Source organism: Mytilus galloprovincialis, chromosome 12 (assembly GCF_965363235.1).
Source record: "Mytilus galloprovincialis chromosome 12, xbMytGall1.hap1.1, whole genome shotgun sequence".
NCBI lineage: Eukaryota > Metazoa > Mollusca > Bivalvia > Mytilida > Mytilidae > Mytilus > Mytilus galloprovincialis.
The window spans coordinates 49,308,847-49,325,852 of record NC_134849.1 but is presented as its reverse complement, the minus strand read 5'-3'; the positions used below and the strand labels follow the sequence as shown (position 1 = coordinate 49,325,852).

At 31.5% G+C, this 17,006-nt stretch overlaps 1 protein-coding gene across 1 annotated transcript in view; it reads right to left on the bottom strand.

The window, feature by feature from the left end:
- Positions 1–765: 765 nt before the first annotated feature.
- LOC143054082 (uncharacterized) overlaps positions 766–17,006 on the bottom strand; it is a 52,560-nt gene continuing 36,319 nt past the window's right edge. Inside the window, exons 15-24 of the mRNA XM_076226966.1 lie at positions 14,000–14,093; positions 13,615–13,788; positions 12,968–13,107; positions 8,950–9,168; positions 8,255–8,507; positions 6,560–6,723; positions 5,575–5,770; positions 4,965–5,126; positions 4,527–4,634; positions 766–3,880 (exon numbers count right to left, since the gene is read on the bottom strand). Of these exons, the coding sequence (XP_076083081.1) occupies positions 3,779–3,880; positions 4,527–4,634; positions 4,965–5,126; positions 5,575–5,770; positions 6,560–6,723; positions 8,255–8,507; positions 8,950–9,168; positions 12,968–13,107; positions 13,615–13,788; positions 14,000–14,093 (1,612 nt within the window). The 3' untranslated portion in view covers positions 766–3,778. The remainder of the gene's footprint in view (positions 3,881–4,526; positions 4,635–4,964; positions 5,127–5,574; positions 5,771–6,559; positions 6,724–8,254; positions 8,508–8,949; positions 9,169–12,967; positions 13,108–13,614; positions 13,789–13,999; positions 14,094–17,006) is intronic.

Below are 17,006 nucleotides of genomic sequence, written 5' to 3'. Positions count from 1 at the left end.
TTGATTACTTGATTACTTCCTGTACACTGCTTGAAAATTATGCTAAAGGAAGTGATAATTGTCTTGAGATGCGTAGCTGTAAATTTATTTTAGAAGTTACTGTTAATTAATATTGATTTTAACCATGACTGTAAGTTATTTTATATTTTAATACTTTATGATGTATTTAAATTAGTAGTTATTGTTGGCAAATTAATTAGAAATTTGAATTGAGATTATTTTTGGAATAAGGGATTGGGGGAGGTGAAAAAAAATAGGGAGGGGTTGGGGTAAAAATTTTCTCATTTCAGAAATTAAAAAGATTTTTTCTTCAAATATTTTTTTTTGAGGGGATTTATATTTAACTGCATAGTGTATTGCTCAAAAGCACAATTTTTTTAAAGTTCATTAGACCTCATTTATTCTGTGTCAGAAACCTTTGCTGTGTCAACTATTTAATCACAATCCAAATTCAGAGCTGTATCAAGCTTGAATGTTGTGTCCATACTGTTCAGGGTTCAACCTCTGCAGTTGTATTAAGCTGCGCCCTGCGGAGCATCTGGTTTTATTTTGTGTACTATTTGTCTCCTTGATTTATACCCCTATCACCTTTTATAGGCCAAATAAGACACTAGAAATTCCCCCAGAATTAATTATTAAGTAAAAGAACCCAAGTAAAATAAGTAACATCAGGAAAATTTTACAGTGACAGTCTCTTTCTACGTAGATATCATCATACAATAATAATCTTTCGACTGAGAGAGATAAAAAAAAAAGACACAGAAATAAATTGTTAATATTTTATTCATAAAAAAAACTTGAGGCTGCCAGCAGCAAACACTACTAGAGTGTTGTATCCTTGTGTCATAGAATTGGTTAATTCTACTTACTAAATATAAAATGCTTGACAGATGGATAAGAAAATATTCTTACATGAATAAATCAGTTTTATCAACTTCATTGAAATTAACTCATTATGATATACAACATTATTTTTACATATAATTATAACCAATTGGCTATAAAAGTGTGAAACGTTTTGGTATCTGCAATATGAATTGAAATTTTTCATTATCAAATATGAAAGAAATCACTATCTTCAAACTATGTTTACAATATGATAATAATGTATAGTAGGAAAGATTACTTTTTTTTCAAACTTGGTAAAACTGTTTTATAAGTGAGTTAAAGATTGCAAAGTTTATATTGCACAAATCAGTGTACATAAAAAAGCTATCAATGAATGGTCATTAACATTACAAATATATGTGTTAATAAAATATAATATTAAACGTCTATGATAGTTAAAAAAATTATCACAAATTAATCTCTCTAAGTCCAGCTTAGGTTTTTTCATGTTGTCCACAACATTTTTAACAAATAAAAATAAAAACCTTCAACAATCCAACAATAATTTTATCACAGTAGCCTATGTTCTCAATTAAATCATCTGTTCATTCAATTTGATTCTAACACTTCCTGGAACATCAAAATATTAATACATTTTAATTTCAATGAAAAATACATAAAAATAACTTGCATCTGATGGAGAATACATGTTTATATTATATGTTTTATACAATGAAAAGCATTTTATATGGACAAAAATTTATAAAGTGTAAATCTGTATTTAGCCATAAAAACTTAACTTTAAATATTAAATAAAGGCAGATTAATCCACAATCTATTACATTCTTACAGATAACATTTTGTTTAAAGAACAAAACATAAGCAATGCCTGAACCCCGTCCTCCCATTAAAGATATTGGAATTTCTCATAAACATATTTGTATAAGACTACTTGTAGCAAAACCTCTTTCTTGGATACACATGTAGCTCATTTCACAATGTTACTTGAAAAATCTCATTATTAGGCATTTTTGGTACCATTTTGATGTATAAAAATTAAATTATGTACTTTTTAAGTCAGATCCAAGTTTTGTAAAGTATACTTAAAAGATCTAAAAATACATAGATTCTAAGATTTTCAAATTCAAAAAGCAGAAAAAAACTGCTTAATCATACCTTTTCTTTCAAAGAAGGACATGTATGCCAAACATTTAAATGTATTTGATGATATCAGTTCTCTTTTATAAAACTACAGTGAACTATTTAAGTGACATTAAACCTATTTAGGGAAGCTTGTAAAACAATCATATAAATTTGACAAATTTATTACTTTACGTTCTATTTCTTTCAGACAATTCATCTTTTCTAGCCAAATAGAAAAGTAAAATAAAAATATTTTAAAGTTTCATGTACCTTACTCAATTACAATAAGAAAAGAAGTCCAATTAGGAATAAACTTCCACAATACAATTTGTCTGTAAACTGATTTAATCTAAGTACCGGTAGTTCATAAGCAAAAGGAAAAAAAATAGCAAATAAAATAGCTCTACACATTTGACTTAACCAAATAACTAAGAATGTATTTAGTTGTGGAATAAACAATTCAAAAACAAAAACAACCAATATTTTGGGAAAATTAATAAATTTACAATTGTCATACACAATCATTTTTACAGAAAATATTGGACGGAATTGATATATATGCATTGTATATGAATATAAAGATATAAAATAAAATATTAAAAATACAACTACAAAACTTCTAGCGTGATAAATAGTTCTCTCTATATATATATAGTACATGTATAATGATTACTGTGCTTGAAGTTTGTATAGGCTTACTTTATACGTAACAATTCTATTTTAAGAACTGAAAATAAGATAACACTTCCTAACATTAAGAGAGCAAACAACTGTTCTTCGTAATTTATATATTCATTTCTTCAGTATGTTAATAACTGTAAAGTTATTATAAAAACAAAAAAATATGACACAATATTTTCAGACTTACAGATTAAATTATGCTTTTTCAAAATTAAATTAAAACTAATTATTTTTAGACTAACAGTAATTAAAATCCTTGTACCATGTGGTCCACATAAGGTAAACAAACAAAAATGAAAACAGAACAATAATCATTGAAAGAAGATTGATTGTTTTTTAATTATTCAATTACCAATTTTCTAAGCTTTTTTCTTCTCATGCTATATAGTGTACAGTGAAAAAGACAACTGATTTATAATGTATGGCATTTTAAGAAGTTGAACCATAAAAACAATAGAAAAGCAAGTATTGAGAATGACAAGTTTAAGTAGGAAGATGGTAGCTTTGAATTTGTTCTGAAATATTTTTTACTGAAGTAAAAGCAATTGAAAATATAATTAAGTGTCCCTCTTTCATCTTTCGTCCCTCTTTTTGCACATGTTGTCATGTAAAGTATAACTTTATTAGCCATACAAGAAAAATTCAGTACTCAGTTGGTAAAATAAGACTTCAAATAATCATCAAACTGGAAGTGACTGCCCAGCAGATCTGAAAATTGATCATCAAGACCAATTACCATTCCTCACAATAAATGCTAAGTGTATATATATATATATATATATATATATATATATATATATATATATATATAAGAAAAGTTGTGAACAAACAACTAAATGTGCAGACAGATGAACCAACTGACAAGGTTAATGCAGAAATATGTGAGTTGCAGTATAATAAGTCAAAGTTACTAATCTCAACTGTTTAAAACTTCTTAAATAAAATTCAAATTTCTGTTTAGTAAAAAAAAATAAAAAATTCCTGCAAATCTTTAGGAAAGGATAAACATAAAGGTAAGAATGGAAATAATATAATATGCCAAAAGATAACTATTAAACATATTAAACATAATGAGACAATATTTCTTCTGTCAGACTTGGACAGAAATTAATTGTACAATAAGAAATCAAGCCATTTTCTTTTTCCTGATGGATCCTGAACTGCTGGACGTTGGTGAATCTGGTGCTGCAAACCCACTTTTAGACATTGATGTGTGACGTCCACGAATCTAAAATAAAACATTTGCAGAATTCTAATTTATGCAAAATTGAAAGTATGTTAAACTGTTTGCAGTAACATTTAATTTTGATGTGTCTTTTCAAGGTATACTTATATTTTTTTTCTCCAGGAAAACATTGATTTTTCAAACTGTTTGATATTTTCCCTTAAACTCCAAACAATTTCTAAAGTTAAATATGAAAGTCAATTGAAAACAAATAACTAAGAAATCCAGTAATATACATATCAATAAATTTCCTTGCAGTGGCCTTATATAAACAAGTCCAAACTTAACACTATTTGTTATCTCCTGAGGATTTTTAATTTCAAACTTTACCACTATCATATGCATTGCAATGAAATTTTTGAAACCAAAAATACAGGGAATATAATGTTGTTTCATTAATCTATAATAAAATATATGGTAATTTGCTAGATATTGGGAAACCATTATACTAATAGATGAAAATAACCTGCCAGTGTTTAAAATCTTTTAAACTTAATCCACATCTTCTACTTCACCAGCTTAGGTAAAAGTTTGCATACTTAGACATTTATTATGTCTTTACACTGTCAGAGCAACTATAAAGGATAAATTCATATTTTCTAAATTTGAGTATCTTAAATACTCCAAGTAACTACACTGTAAGCCTTACCCTGTTCAAGCTGGTCTGTGATCCTAGGTTTTCAATCCTTTTTGCTCCTTTCTCCAATGCAAATTTTATATCCTTGTCCATACCAGGTATTGCTATATCACCAAATATCTATTGATAAAGTAGAGTCATACAGTTAAAGAAACTTTGAGAAAATATAAAAACAGAGTAGTTATATATATATAAAAATACAGCATATGCCAAAACACATAACTTACAGTGCCTGGTGATGTTTCATAGCCTGACACGTTTCGGTCTATAAAGGACCTTCATCCAGAGGCAGAATGGTGAATTAATGTTTGTATCCTATTTATATAGATACGGTAACCATGTTAACCGATAGTTCAATTCATTGTTTTAACTTGAACTTTTCATTGTCAAAGTTATCTCACCTAAAATGACTATCTTTCTATTTACAAATAATTAAAATATCAATCTTACCTCTACGACACCACCATCAGGTAGTCTAAGGAAATGTCTGTATAGTTCTCTGAGACCATCCAGATGTATTGTATGGATAGAGACATGTGTTGTGATCTCCTTCCGACCATGTTTTACTTCACGATGTTCCACTCCTTGCTCATCCCAAATACTCTCTTCAACCTAACAGCATTCAATTTAAACAAAATAAATGTTGCAATTAGTTTACAACAATTAATTACAAAAACAAAGATATAACAAAGAAAAATGAAGTGTAAATCATTTGTATCGGCTGTCTGCAAAACAGTATTGAAAAACTTACTATAATATGTTCTTTAAATAAGCAAATTTATATGATCTGTTATGAACTGCTAAACTTTACTGTAGCCTTCGAAATACTATGGTACAAATTTCTGTGTGCATTATACATGTTCTGGAATATTCTTGATCATGTATACTCTAGATCAAATCCATAAGTCCAAACTTTCAAACATTTGACAGTATGAAAACCAAAAGGTTCTGCATAGATCAGTCAAAACTGTCTACAGTTAGCTCATTTCTTAGATGTAGTTTTTAAATTTGTATAAGATAACAACTTTTTTCAGAGAAAAACAGTTAAAGTCTATCTTACATCTTCCTCTTCCCAGATGTAATCATATACAGCTGTCTTTCTTCTCTCCCCTTCTTCTCCTCTCCATGCCTCAGACTTCTTAACAATATAGTTCAGCTCCTGATTGGATACTTCAAGGTCATAAGGATTGAAGAAGTTATCCTCTGCCCCATGTAGACGCCAGTAAACATCTAACATTCTTCCATTGTTGTGCAGCCTAGAATAATCAAATACTCATGTTATAGACAACAGATACTTCAATTTTCAGTAAAGCCTCTTAAATAAACACTTTGTGTTTCAAAATATAAAATGCATGAATAACCTTGTTCACCATATTTTGAGCATGAATCAAGCAATTGGTATTCTCTTTTAATTGGTTTTGGTATAATTCATAGCTTACTTAACAGTACTGTATGGGTCATTGTAAGTGTTGTTTAAATCCTTTGGTTTCTGGTGGATATTTATAATATTGTCAATCTTACATTGTCATATCTTCTTTTTCTAACATATTGGTAATTTTTCAGTTCCTTAACTGAACTGGTTCTTGTTACTAATTCTGTGGATTCATTTTTCTTCATTGGATACCAATTTTTATTGTTACAGGTTTGAACTAAAACATAATCATTCAACAAAGAACAAGTTTTCTATATATGCAGTCTTTGACAAAACCATGAAATCAAATATTCTGGAATAAACAATCTTTCACCAACCTACTTAAAATGTTACCCATAAAAATAAAGGAATCCACAGTACATTTGTCTATCACATGAAAGTTATCTAACTATAAGAATCTATTTTTCCAAAGAGAACAAAATTTGAGTTAGACATAACCAAAAGGTCTTTAAAATCCAAAGAGAGCTTCATTTCCACATTCATTTCATTTGTGGAAAATTATGAAAGTCTGCAAAAGCAAACTATTGTAGTTTTAAAATGTAAACCAAACTTTCGTAATTTTAGAAGAACAATAAATTACTTATAGGAGGATATCCTTTTATTGTATGCTTACCTTAGGAAGTACATGTATATAATAGAGGCTGTCATGAACATGATAAATAAGTACAGGAACGAGGTAATGAATATGCCTGCCAGTCCTGAACCTTCTGCTCTTTCAAAGTGCCAGTAAAGCTTCATGAAGTCTGCCTCTGGGTTTACTGCATCATCAATGTATCGCTTGAGAAAAAATACAATAAATAAGTCATTAGTAAATGTAGTTTATAACACATTTGACATAAACTTAATCAATAATGTTGGTATCATCTTGAGCTACTTTAAATAGCCTCCAAGATCCAAGATGCACCATAATACCAATTATTTTAGTTTCTTGTGTACAATTTGGAAATTAGTATATATTTATTTAGGGGCCAGTTGAAGAACGCCTCCGGGTGCGGGAATTTCTCGCTAAATTGAAGACCTGTTGGTGACCTTCTGCTGTTGTTTTTTTCTATGGTCGGGTTGTGGTCTCTTTGGCACATTTCCCATTTCCGTTCTCAATTTTATATGATTGTAGCTTAGTGACTACTGTATATTCAAAAATAATTCCAAGGACTTTATTAATACCAATAATGAAATTTTGTGATTATCTTAATAATAAGAACTTGCATTCTGATATCTGATACATATATCTGTATGAAAATTTTCTTGAAATTTATCTTGCATTTTAGTCCATTCTTAAAAAGTCCTAAAAAATAAATGCACACAATAATTTCTGAATTTACAGTATTTGAGAACTGCTAGAACTTTAAGTAGCATGAAAAGTAAAACTTTATGAAATATGAAAATTGTATCCAAGCCACAGATCTAGAACAATGAAATATGGGTCCTTCATCTAATGGCACACGACTAGTCTCTACAAGATCCAGCTGCACAGCAAATTATTAAGCTGTACCATTTTGAATTCTGAGAAAAAACTGCAGATGGGAAAATGAATGATTAGATTTGATGATTTTTGGTGTTTTAATGCCACTTTTAAGCACTGCGTTTTGGCTATTGTAAATTCAGAATAATTGCGTGCATTTATTATTGCGATTTTGTCATTTCAGACTTAAATGCCATTTAAATTTTTACGATTTTGAGAAAAATCCAGTTTAATTCATATATTTCAAAATGTGAGTTTAAATTGTTGCGTTTTCTACTCTGTCGCATTTTTCGCAATAATAAAAACATCACAGTAATTTCTGAATTTACAGTAATAAGTGGCGGCCAGTTTTTACTGGGGAAGAGTGGGAGTGCATGGAGAAAACCACTGACCTTCGATAGGAAAACTGACAATCCTAGTCAATTAGGATTGGAGTTGAGTGCACCCACACAAGCAGGGTTTGAACTCACAACCTCAGTGTTGACTGGCTAGTGATTACAGTAGTAACTATTTAGACCACTGGGTCACAGAGGCCACAGAAAAATGAATGTAAGGGGTAACTTTGCTGAGACATACTAGTACAAAACCCAGGAAAACCCTAGTTTTTGGTGGGGTTCGTGTTGCTTATTCTTTAGTTTTCAATGTTGTGTCGTATTTACTATTGTTTGTCTGTTTGTCTTTTTCATTTTTAGCCATGGCGTTGTCAGTTTATTTTCAATTTATGAGTTTGCCTGTCCCTCTGGTATCTTTCCTCCCTCTTTTGTAACTAAGCCACAGAAAATGAAATATTAATTCAAACAAGGAATCTAACAGAGAGATTTCTACTTCTGTAATTCAAATACTAACCTTCAAAATACAATCCACAATCATTATAAAGAGTGGATCCAGCAGAGTCATCAGTCCATAAGCCACAGTAAATTTACAACCAATGTCAGGGAAAAGTCCAAATAATTTCTGGGATAACCAACAAAATATCACCAACAAAATGAAAATAACAATGTTCATGATTGGACCTAACCAAACAACTGCTATCTCTTCTCTGGTCTTCATCAGGTTACTTTGATAGTTCAGTTCCACAGTGTACGGTAGAAAGTTGAACCTGAAATATGGAGATACTTTAGTTTGAAAATAATTCTTTAACAGACAATCAATTCAATTTTATTTGACCTTGTATACATGTTATAAAGTGAATTTATGTAATTTTGATATAATCATATTTTTTTAATTTTTGATGCGGTGGAGACAAGACTTTGTCAACCTAAGAATTGTATGTTTACTGATGTATATTATAATTTTGGTTTGGTTAATATACCCTGAATAAACCAATAAAAATATCTTTTGATTATATGCTTTAAGTAATCTGTCTTTTTTCCTTTGGAATTAGTGTTTTGTCATTTTGGCCTTAACCAGAATTATCAACTGAAAGCGTGTCTTTAATAATTCAATATTTATATATTTTCTATCAATTTCATAAATGCTTTATACATGACTTGCTTCTTAAGTTGTAATATCTGCCAAATAAGTGGAGCACTATAACTTACTTATTGATTGGTATACTGATAGCATTGAGGAATAACCACTGTCCAATATAATGCATGTACATTCTGAGGAAAAACACAATAATAAACATCAACAGCATGCCCCAGAATTCTCTACTCCTCCACTGTGATAATCCAAGTTCTGCTAGGAACTGACGACCAACATACTGTAGCTTCTCATGACTGCTTCTAGCCAGTCTACCTTTTCCAGCAAAAGCTGGTCTACAAAAACAAACAATATTGACTTAAACATGAATTTTATTTCCCATCAGCAACACAAGTTACACAACAGGGCTGTAGTCACTAGCGTAGCAGGAACAGCCTCAGTTTTTGCCAGGGTTTGTGTTCTCAAAATTCAGATAACCACTTAGTGCTTTATGGACTGTCTTTTTGTTGAATTACTTTCAGGCATGATTTCTTATTTACTTCAATTTATTGTTTTTGTAAACAGGTTTGTAGACCTGTTACACTTAAACTAGAGGCTCTAAAGAGCCTGTGTCTCACCTTGGTCTATGTGAATATTAAACAAAGGACACAGATGGATTCATGACAAAATTGTGGTTGGGTGATGGTGATGTGTTTGTAGATCTTACTTTACTAAACATTCTTGCTGCTTACAATTATCTCTATCTATAATGAACTTGGCCTAGTACTTTCAGTGGAAAATGTTAGTGAAAATCTACAAATTTTATGAAAATTGTTAAAAATTGACTATAAAGGGCAATATCTCCTTGGAGGGTCAATTGACCATTTTGGTCATGTTGACCTATTTTTAGGTCATACTTTGCTGTATATTATTGCTGTTTACAGTTTATCTCTATCTATAATGCTATTCAAGATAATAACAAAAAACAGCAAAATTTCCTTAAAATTACCAATTCAGGGGCAGAAACCTAACAACCCTTTATCCGATTCATCTAAAAATTCATGGGCAGATAGATTTTGACCTGAACAACAATTTCACTTCCTGTCAGATTTGCTCTAAATACTTTGGTTTTTGAGTTATAAGCCAAAAACTGCATTTTGCCCCTATGTTCTATTTTTAGTCATATCGGCCATCTTGGTTGGTTTGCCGAGTTACCGGACATATTTTTTAAACTAGATACCCAAATTATGATTGTGGCCAAGTTTGGTTCAATTTTGCCCAGTAGTTTCAGAGGAGAAGATTTTTCTAAAAGATTACTAAGATTTACGAAAAATGGTTAAAAATTGACTATAAAGGGCAATAACTCCTAAAGGGGTCAACTGACTGTTTTGGTCATGTTGACTTATTTGTAAATCTTACTTTGCTGAACTTTATTGCTGTTTATAGTTTATCTCTATCTATAATAATATTCAAGATAATAACCAACAAGAATGTGTCCAAAGTACACGGATGCCCCACTCGCACTATCCTTTACCATGTTCCATATACCGTGAAATTGGGTAATAATCTAATTTGGCATTACAATTAGAAAGATTATACTATAGGGAACATATGTACTAAGTTTCAAGTTGATTGGACTTCAATTTTTTCAACAAGAGTGCACACACTGAAATGTCTCGCCTTCTTTACTAATCATTGATATTATGTTGATAGTCCTATCACATAAACTTAACATTAACCAAGATAGCTAAACAAAGACCAATGAACCATGAAAATGAGGTTAAGGTCAGATGAACCATGCCAGACAGACATGTACAGCTAACAAAGCTTCCATACAAGAAATATAGTTGACCTATTACTTATAGTTTAAGAAAAATAGACCAAAACACAAAAAATTAACACTGTGCAATGAACCGTGTAATTGAGGTCATGGTCAAATAAAACCTGCGGGACTGACATATAGATCATAATATATTTCCATACACCAAATATAGTTGACCTTTGGCATATAATATTAGATAAAAAGACCAAAACACAAAAACTTAACTATAACCACTGAACCATGAAAATGAGGTCAAGGTCAGATGACACCTGCCAGTTGGGCATGTACACCTTCCAGTCCTTCCATACACCAAATATACTAGCCCTATTACTTATAGTATCTGAGATATGGACTTGACCACCAAAACTTAACCTTGTTCACTGATCCATGAAATGAGGTTGAGGTCAAGTGAAAACTGTCTGACGGGCATGAGGACCTTGCAAGGTACGCACATACCAAATATAGTTATCCTATTACTTATAATAAGAGAGAATTCAACATTACAAAAATTTTGAACTTTTTTTTCAAGTGGTCACTGAACCATGAAAATGAGGTCAATGACATTGGACATGTGACTGACGGAAACTTCGTAACATGAGGCATCTATATACAAAGTATGAAGCATCCAGGTTTTTCACCTTCTAAAATATAAAGCTTTTAAGAAGTTAGCTAACGCTGCCGCCGCCGCCGCCGGATCACTATCCCTATGTCGAGCTTTCTGCAACAAAAGTTGCAGGCTCGACAAAAACTACCTTGACCAAAAACTTTAACCTGAAACTCCCACTTTCATTTTCTATGTTTAGTGGACCGTGAAATTGGGGTCAAAAGTTTAATTTGGCTTTAAAATTAATAAGATCATATCATAAGCAACAAGTTTACTAAGTTTCAAGTTGATTGGACTTTAGCTTCATCAAAAACTACCTTGACCAAAAACTTTAACCTGAAACTCCCACTTTCATTTTCTATGTTCAGTGGACCGTGAAATTGGGGTCAAAAGTCTAAGTTGGCTTAAAATTAGAAAGATCAAATCATAAGCAACAAGTGTACTAAGTTTCAAGTTGATTGGACTTCAGCTTCATCAAAAACTACCTTGACCAAAAACTTTAACCTGAAACTCCCACTTTCATTTTCTATGTTCAGTGGACCTTGAAATTGGGGTCAAAAGTCTAATTTGGCTTTAAAATTAGAAAGATCACATCATAAGCAACAAGTGTACTAAGTTTCAAGTTGATTGGAATTCAGCTTCATCAAAAACTACCTTGACCAAAAACTTTAACCTGAAGGGACGGACGAACGGAGCCACAGACGGACGGACGGACGGACGAACGGAACCACAGACCAGAAAACATAATGCCCCTCTACTATTTTAGGTGGGGCATAAAAACAGCTAAATTTCCTTAAAATTACCAATTCAGGGGCAGAAAACTAACAACGAGTTGTCCAATTCATCTGAAAATTTCAGGGCAGATAGATCTTCACCTGAAAACAATTTTACCCCATGTCAGATTTGCTCTAAATGCTTCGGTTTTTGAGTTATAAGCCAAAAACTGCATTTTACCCCTATGTTCTATTTTTAGCCATGGCTGCCATCTTGGTTGGTTGGTTTGTTTGGTAACTGGACACATTTTTTAAACTAGATACCCCAATGATGATTGTGGCCAAGTTTGGTTAAATTTTGCCCTGTAGTTTCAGAGGAGAAGATTTTTGTAAAAGTTAACGACGACAGACGACGACGGGCCAGGTGAGCTAAAAAGGAGAAAGTATTATACTTCTTTGACCCCATGAACTAGAAAATCAAAAAGTAGTATGAATTTACTGAATCATATGTTTTCAGGAGTTCTAAAGACAATTAACAGTAAAATATTTGTAATATTATATCTATGTAGTATGCTTGCTATTAAGACAGCTTTCCAACAGAGACCAAATATGTCTTCATAAATGAGCAAAACTCATAACGCATAGCTTTAAAATTATTGAAGGGTTGTAAATTAATTCAAGTGATAAGAAAGCAACCTAATTTATGAACAAAACAATAAATGAATAACAAATATGATATTACAACAAATGACAACTACTGAAAAGTTTCTGATATACATATGTTTTAGGCCAAACAAATATTTGTTTTTAGGAATTTTGTAAAAGTCACCAAATTGACTCCATTTTATAAATTGCAATTCAAATTTAGAAGAGATGATCTACCCAGAAAAGGTTTAAGCCAACTAAAATCTTTTGAATAAAAATGTTTTCAGGCTAAAATAATGGGGTCAACAAAACAAATCTTAACATCTTTAGATCTATCCTTTGACTTGTATATATATTATGTCAGTACTTACTGAACTGCAAAAGAATGCTCCTCTAGTTCTTCAACATGTGTCAACTTCTTCTTCTTCATGTTTGGAGCCAGTAATGGAGTTTTAGGCAGCATTGAATACAATTTTTTGTGATAAAGATCAACAGGTTTGCTGTTGTATTGCTAAAAAAATATAAAAAAGTGTATCTGGTAAAAGAACAACTTTTTATTTCTTCTTTCCTTAATATATCGTTTAAAAAGGCCGTGATGCTCTGGCAGTTTAAAGAAATTTTCAGTCATTTAATCCCTCAGGTTGTTTATTATAATACAGACACATATAACCTGTCACATGATAAGACTTAATTTTGGTGTCACATTATTTACATGAATTGAACAATGATCATTAGGAGTTAAAACAGCCATTTTGTACTATTAAGACGGGTGACCTCTGACCAAGTTAGAAAAGTGACCACTAAAGCAAGTTAAAAATTTGTTGGACAGGTTTCAGATTGACTCTTTTTAAATGATTGCAACACCTGATTTGAGGTTGCTTTTGGGCAGGTTTGGCTGTATATAGTGTTAACCAAACCTTTGGACAGAAATGGCCATTCAATAATTTTGACACTATTTGTCTCTTTTCATTAAGTTCTGTGTAATGTTTGTTTTTTCCAGGATCAAACTAATATATACCTTGTAATACATGCCAGGCATGCCCTTCACAGGATTAAAATCTTCCTCTTTTCTGATGGCTAGGTCAGCCAGTTCATCGTCACTCTCATCAGAACTATCACCTATAGCCATGTTCAGTTTCTTGTCTTTGTGTAGGATACGAGAACCATAAGTAGTTGCTTGAGCCTCTTTACTCTAATCAAAATAAAAACATAAAAAATGTCAGTTAAAATCTAATATCAGTCAAAATTTTCTATGCTTCTCTGATAAAGGAAGTTAATTTGTGCTTAAATATTACTCAAATATTCAAAAATAAAATAGTTTACTATTAATTTTACATTACTGAGTATATACCCCCCCCCCCCAAAAAAAAATTTTTAAAAATAAACATATCAAAGTATCCAACCTTGTTTTTATCTGCCAGTTTAACTTTGGAAGTTGTTGCTTCAGATCTCACTTCAATAGTCCCTGAGTCTGTTGGACTTAAACTTGTTGACGATCTGCATTAAATCAAAATTAGAATTTTAAATATATATGTATATACTCTTGAATACAAAAAATCTTCATGAGCAATGATAAAGGAGAATATTTCATTTGACATTTAATAAGCTCCACAGCTGAATAGACTCTTGACTGTCATAAACCAGATGCTCTGCAGGGCTCAGCTTTATACGACCTCAGAGGTCGAACCCTGAACAGTTGGGGGCAAGTATGGACACAACATTTAAGCTTGATACAGATCTGAATTTGGATTGTGATTAAATAGTTGACACCAACATGGGTTTCATAGATTTCTGTTTACTTATACTAAAGTTATTGTGCGAAAACCAAAAAAAATGCTTATTTGGGCCCTTTTTGGCCCCTTATTCCTAAACTGTTGGGACCAATACTCCCAAAATCAATCCCAACCTTCCTTTTATGGTCATAAACCTTATGTTTAAATTTCATAGATTTCTATTTACTTTTACTAAAGTTAGAGTGCAAAAACCAAATGTCTTCAGATGATGACGACAAGACGGACGACGACACCAACGTGACACAAATATACGACCAAAAAAATTTCAATTTTTGGGGTCGTATAAAAATAATGAAGACTCTTTTTCAGTCATCTGTAATTTCTATAAACCACCATTTCAATTTTTTCTGATTATTGAAGGAAGGGAGGATATTGGTCCTGCTTTTCAGACAGTTGACCGCCATGAAATAGCCAATAGTGCTGAAAGTGTTGCTTAATCAATCAATCAATCAATCATGTCTCTGGCATCAGTCTCAAGTAATTATAAATATATGTTTTTATCCTTTAATACAGAATAGTATCAAAACTTTTAAGTGCAAAGAGGCATAACTTTGGGATTATTCACCAGGAAACACTTCTTATATCCATGATATAAAAAAAGATAAAAAGTTTTGAAGGAGGAGTTGTGTCTACAAAAGAGGGACGAAAGATCCCAAATGGACAGTCAAACTCATAAATCGAAAATAAACTGACAACGCCATGGCTAAAAATGAAAAAGACAGACAAACAATAGTACACATGACACAACATAGAAAACTAAAGAATAAACAACACGAACCCCACCAAAAACTAGGGGTGATCTCAGGTGCTCCAGAAGGGTAAGCATATCCTGCTTCATATGTGGCACCCGTCATGTTGCTTATGTGCATATACAAAGTGCATATACTGAATAGTATGAATAAAATCCAAGTACTCTCGGATTATCAGGATATATAACTTAAATGCACATAACTTAATTTTGGAAATAATAAATGTAGAAAAATCCTTCAGTTGCAAATTGAAACATCATAATATGCCATTGTACAAAGTTTATTTGGATCACAACTGTAGAATAAAACTAGCGTTTACAGTGTCTCAAATCTCCATTTAAATGACTGTCATTTTAGTTCAACTTACTGATCAAGCATAGTAAAAAAGGATGTAACTGTGTATTTATATGCTCCATACAGCATCCCCATAACAGAGGTGCTGTAAAGGCCAGATAGACAAAATATCCTATTGTTTTTTTTTATTCATTTCACATCCCAAGTAACCCCAGTGCCAAGACTGTACATTTGATAATTGTTGTAAAATTGTGGATTTACTATAAAATGTGATATGATACGGGTTAAACAGCTACATTAGTACAAGCAATTCTAATCAGCGTTTTGCATTTCGCCAATCTGCATTTCATTTGCGCCGATTTTTTCTTTCATTTGCGCCGATTTTTCTTTTCATTTGCGTTGATTTTTTACAGGTAAACTACAGGTGAATGTTATTTTTCATTTATCCTTATAGACCTCTTCCGTTAGCCAGTTGTACAAATGATATGAATTGTCATTCATAACATGTATATGACTGTTGTCCTCTGCTCACAACGTACGGGGAGGTGGAAGTAGGATGTCGAGCAGGATAAGTCGATTCAAACACACTATGTTCGGATGCATACTTTAACAACAAGAAGTAAAACCTAAGATAACAGCACTCTATTTATACTAAAATCATGAATTAAAAATCTAAATACAACATTAAAATCATAAATCTTTTTTTGCCGAGTATTTATAAGCAACACATCTAGTATATTCCTTTCTTGTAATTTCGTTTCTTCTATATTTGTCATAATTATCAATAACAAATATTATCTTTTCTTTCTCTGGCTTACGTACTGATGCAGACATTTCTAGAGTTCGCATTTTAACACACGTAACGGCCTGAATTTTCTTAACTTATTCATAAGTGAACAAGGTTTATAACCAAGTTTTACAAATATACCTTCAATGTATAGTACATGTTACCCACCTGTGTTAAACTGTAAATTCAATTAGGAGCAAATGTAAAATCGGCGCAAATGAAAAAATGAAATCGCCCCAAATGAAAGAATGACAATTTTAAAAATCAGCACAAAAGTCATACGCCCATTCTAAAGTACATCTGTTAAGATTTATACACTTATAAGTTTCACTGTGAAGGGTAATAGAATACAAGCCGTGTGATATATATAGAATACAAGTATGTTGTCGGAAAATATAAAATTTATTTGTAAGAGCTTTAGAAACAGGACATTGTTATGATATTGTAATTATTGTATTTATTTATGTTGGCCTGATTTGTATTGTGTGGCCTGATAGTTGTTTACAGAATAATTTTAGAACTGTGCAGTTTAGAAATCACTGGAACAATTACAGAATGATTGGAACTTTCCAGAATGATCCTAATAAAAGATGCGTTATATAAACTTCTACATTTTACTAGAAACTTCTGTTGTAACTTTCTAGGATGTTCCATTATAGACTGTTCTAGAATCTTCCATGAAAACTATATATATATACAGACACTAAAGTTAATCTCTCACTCTTGGACTTACACTTGGACTTAGACATCGATAGACATTAGCATTCACAGCATTTGGATTGACACT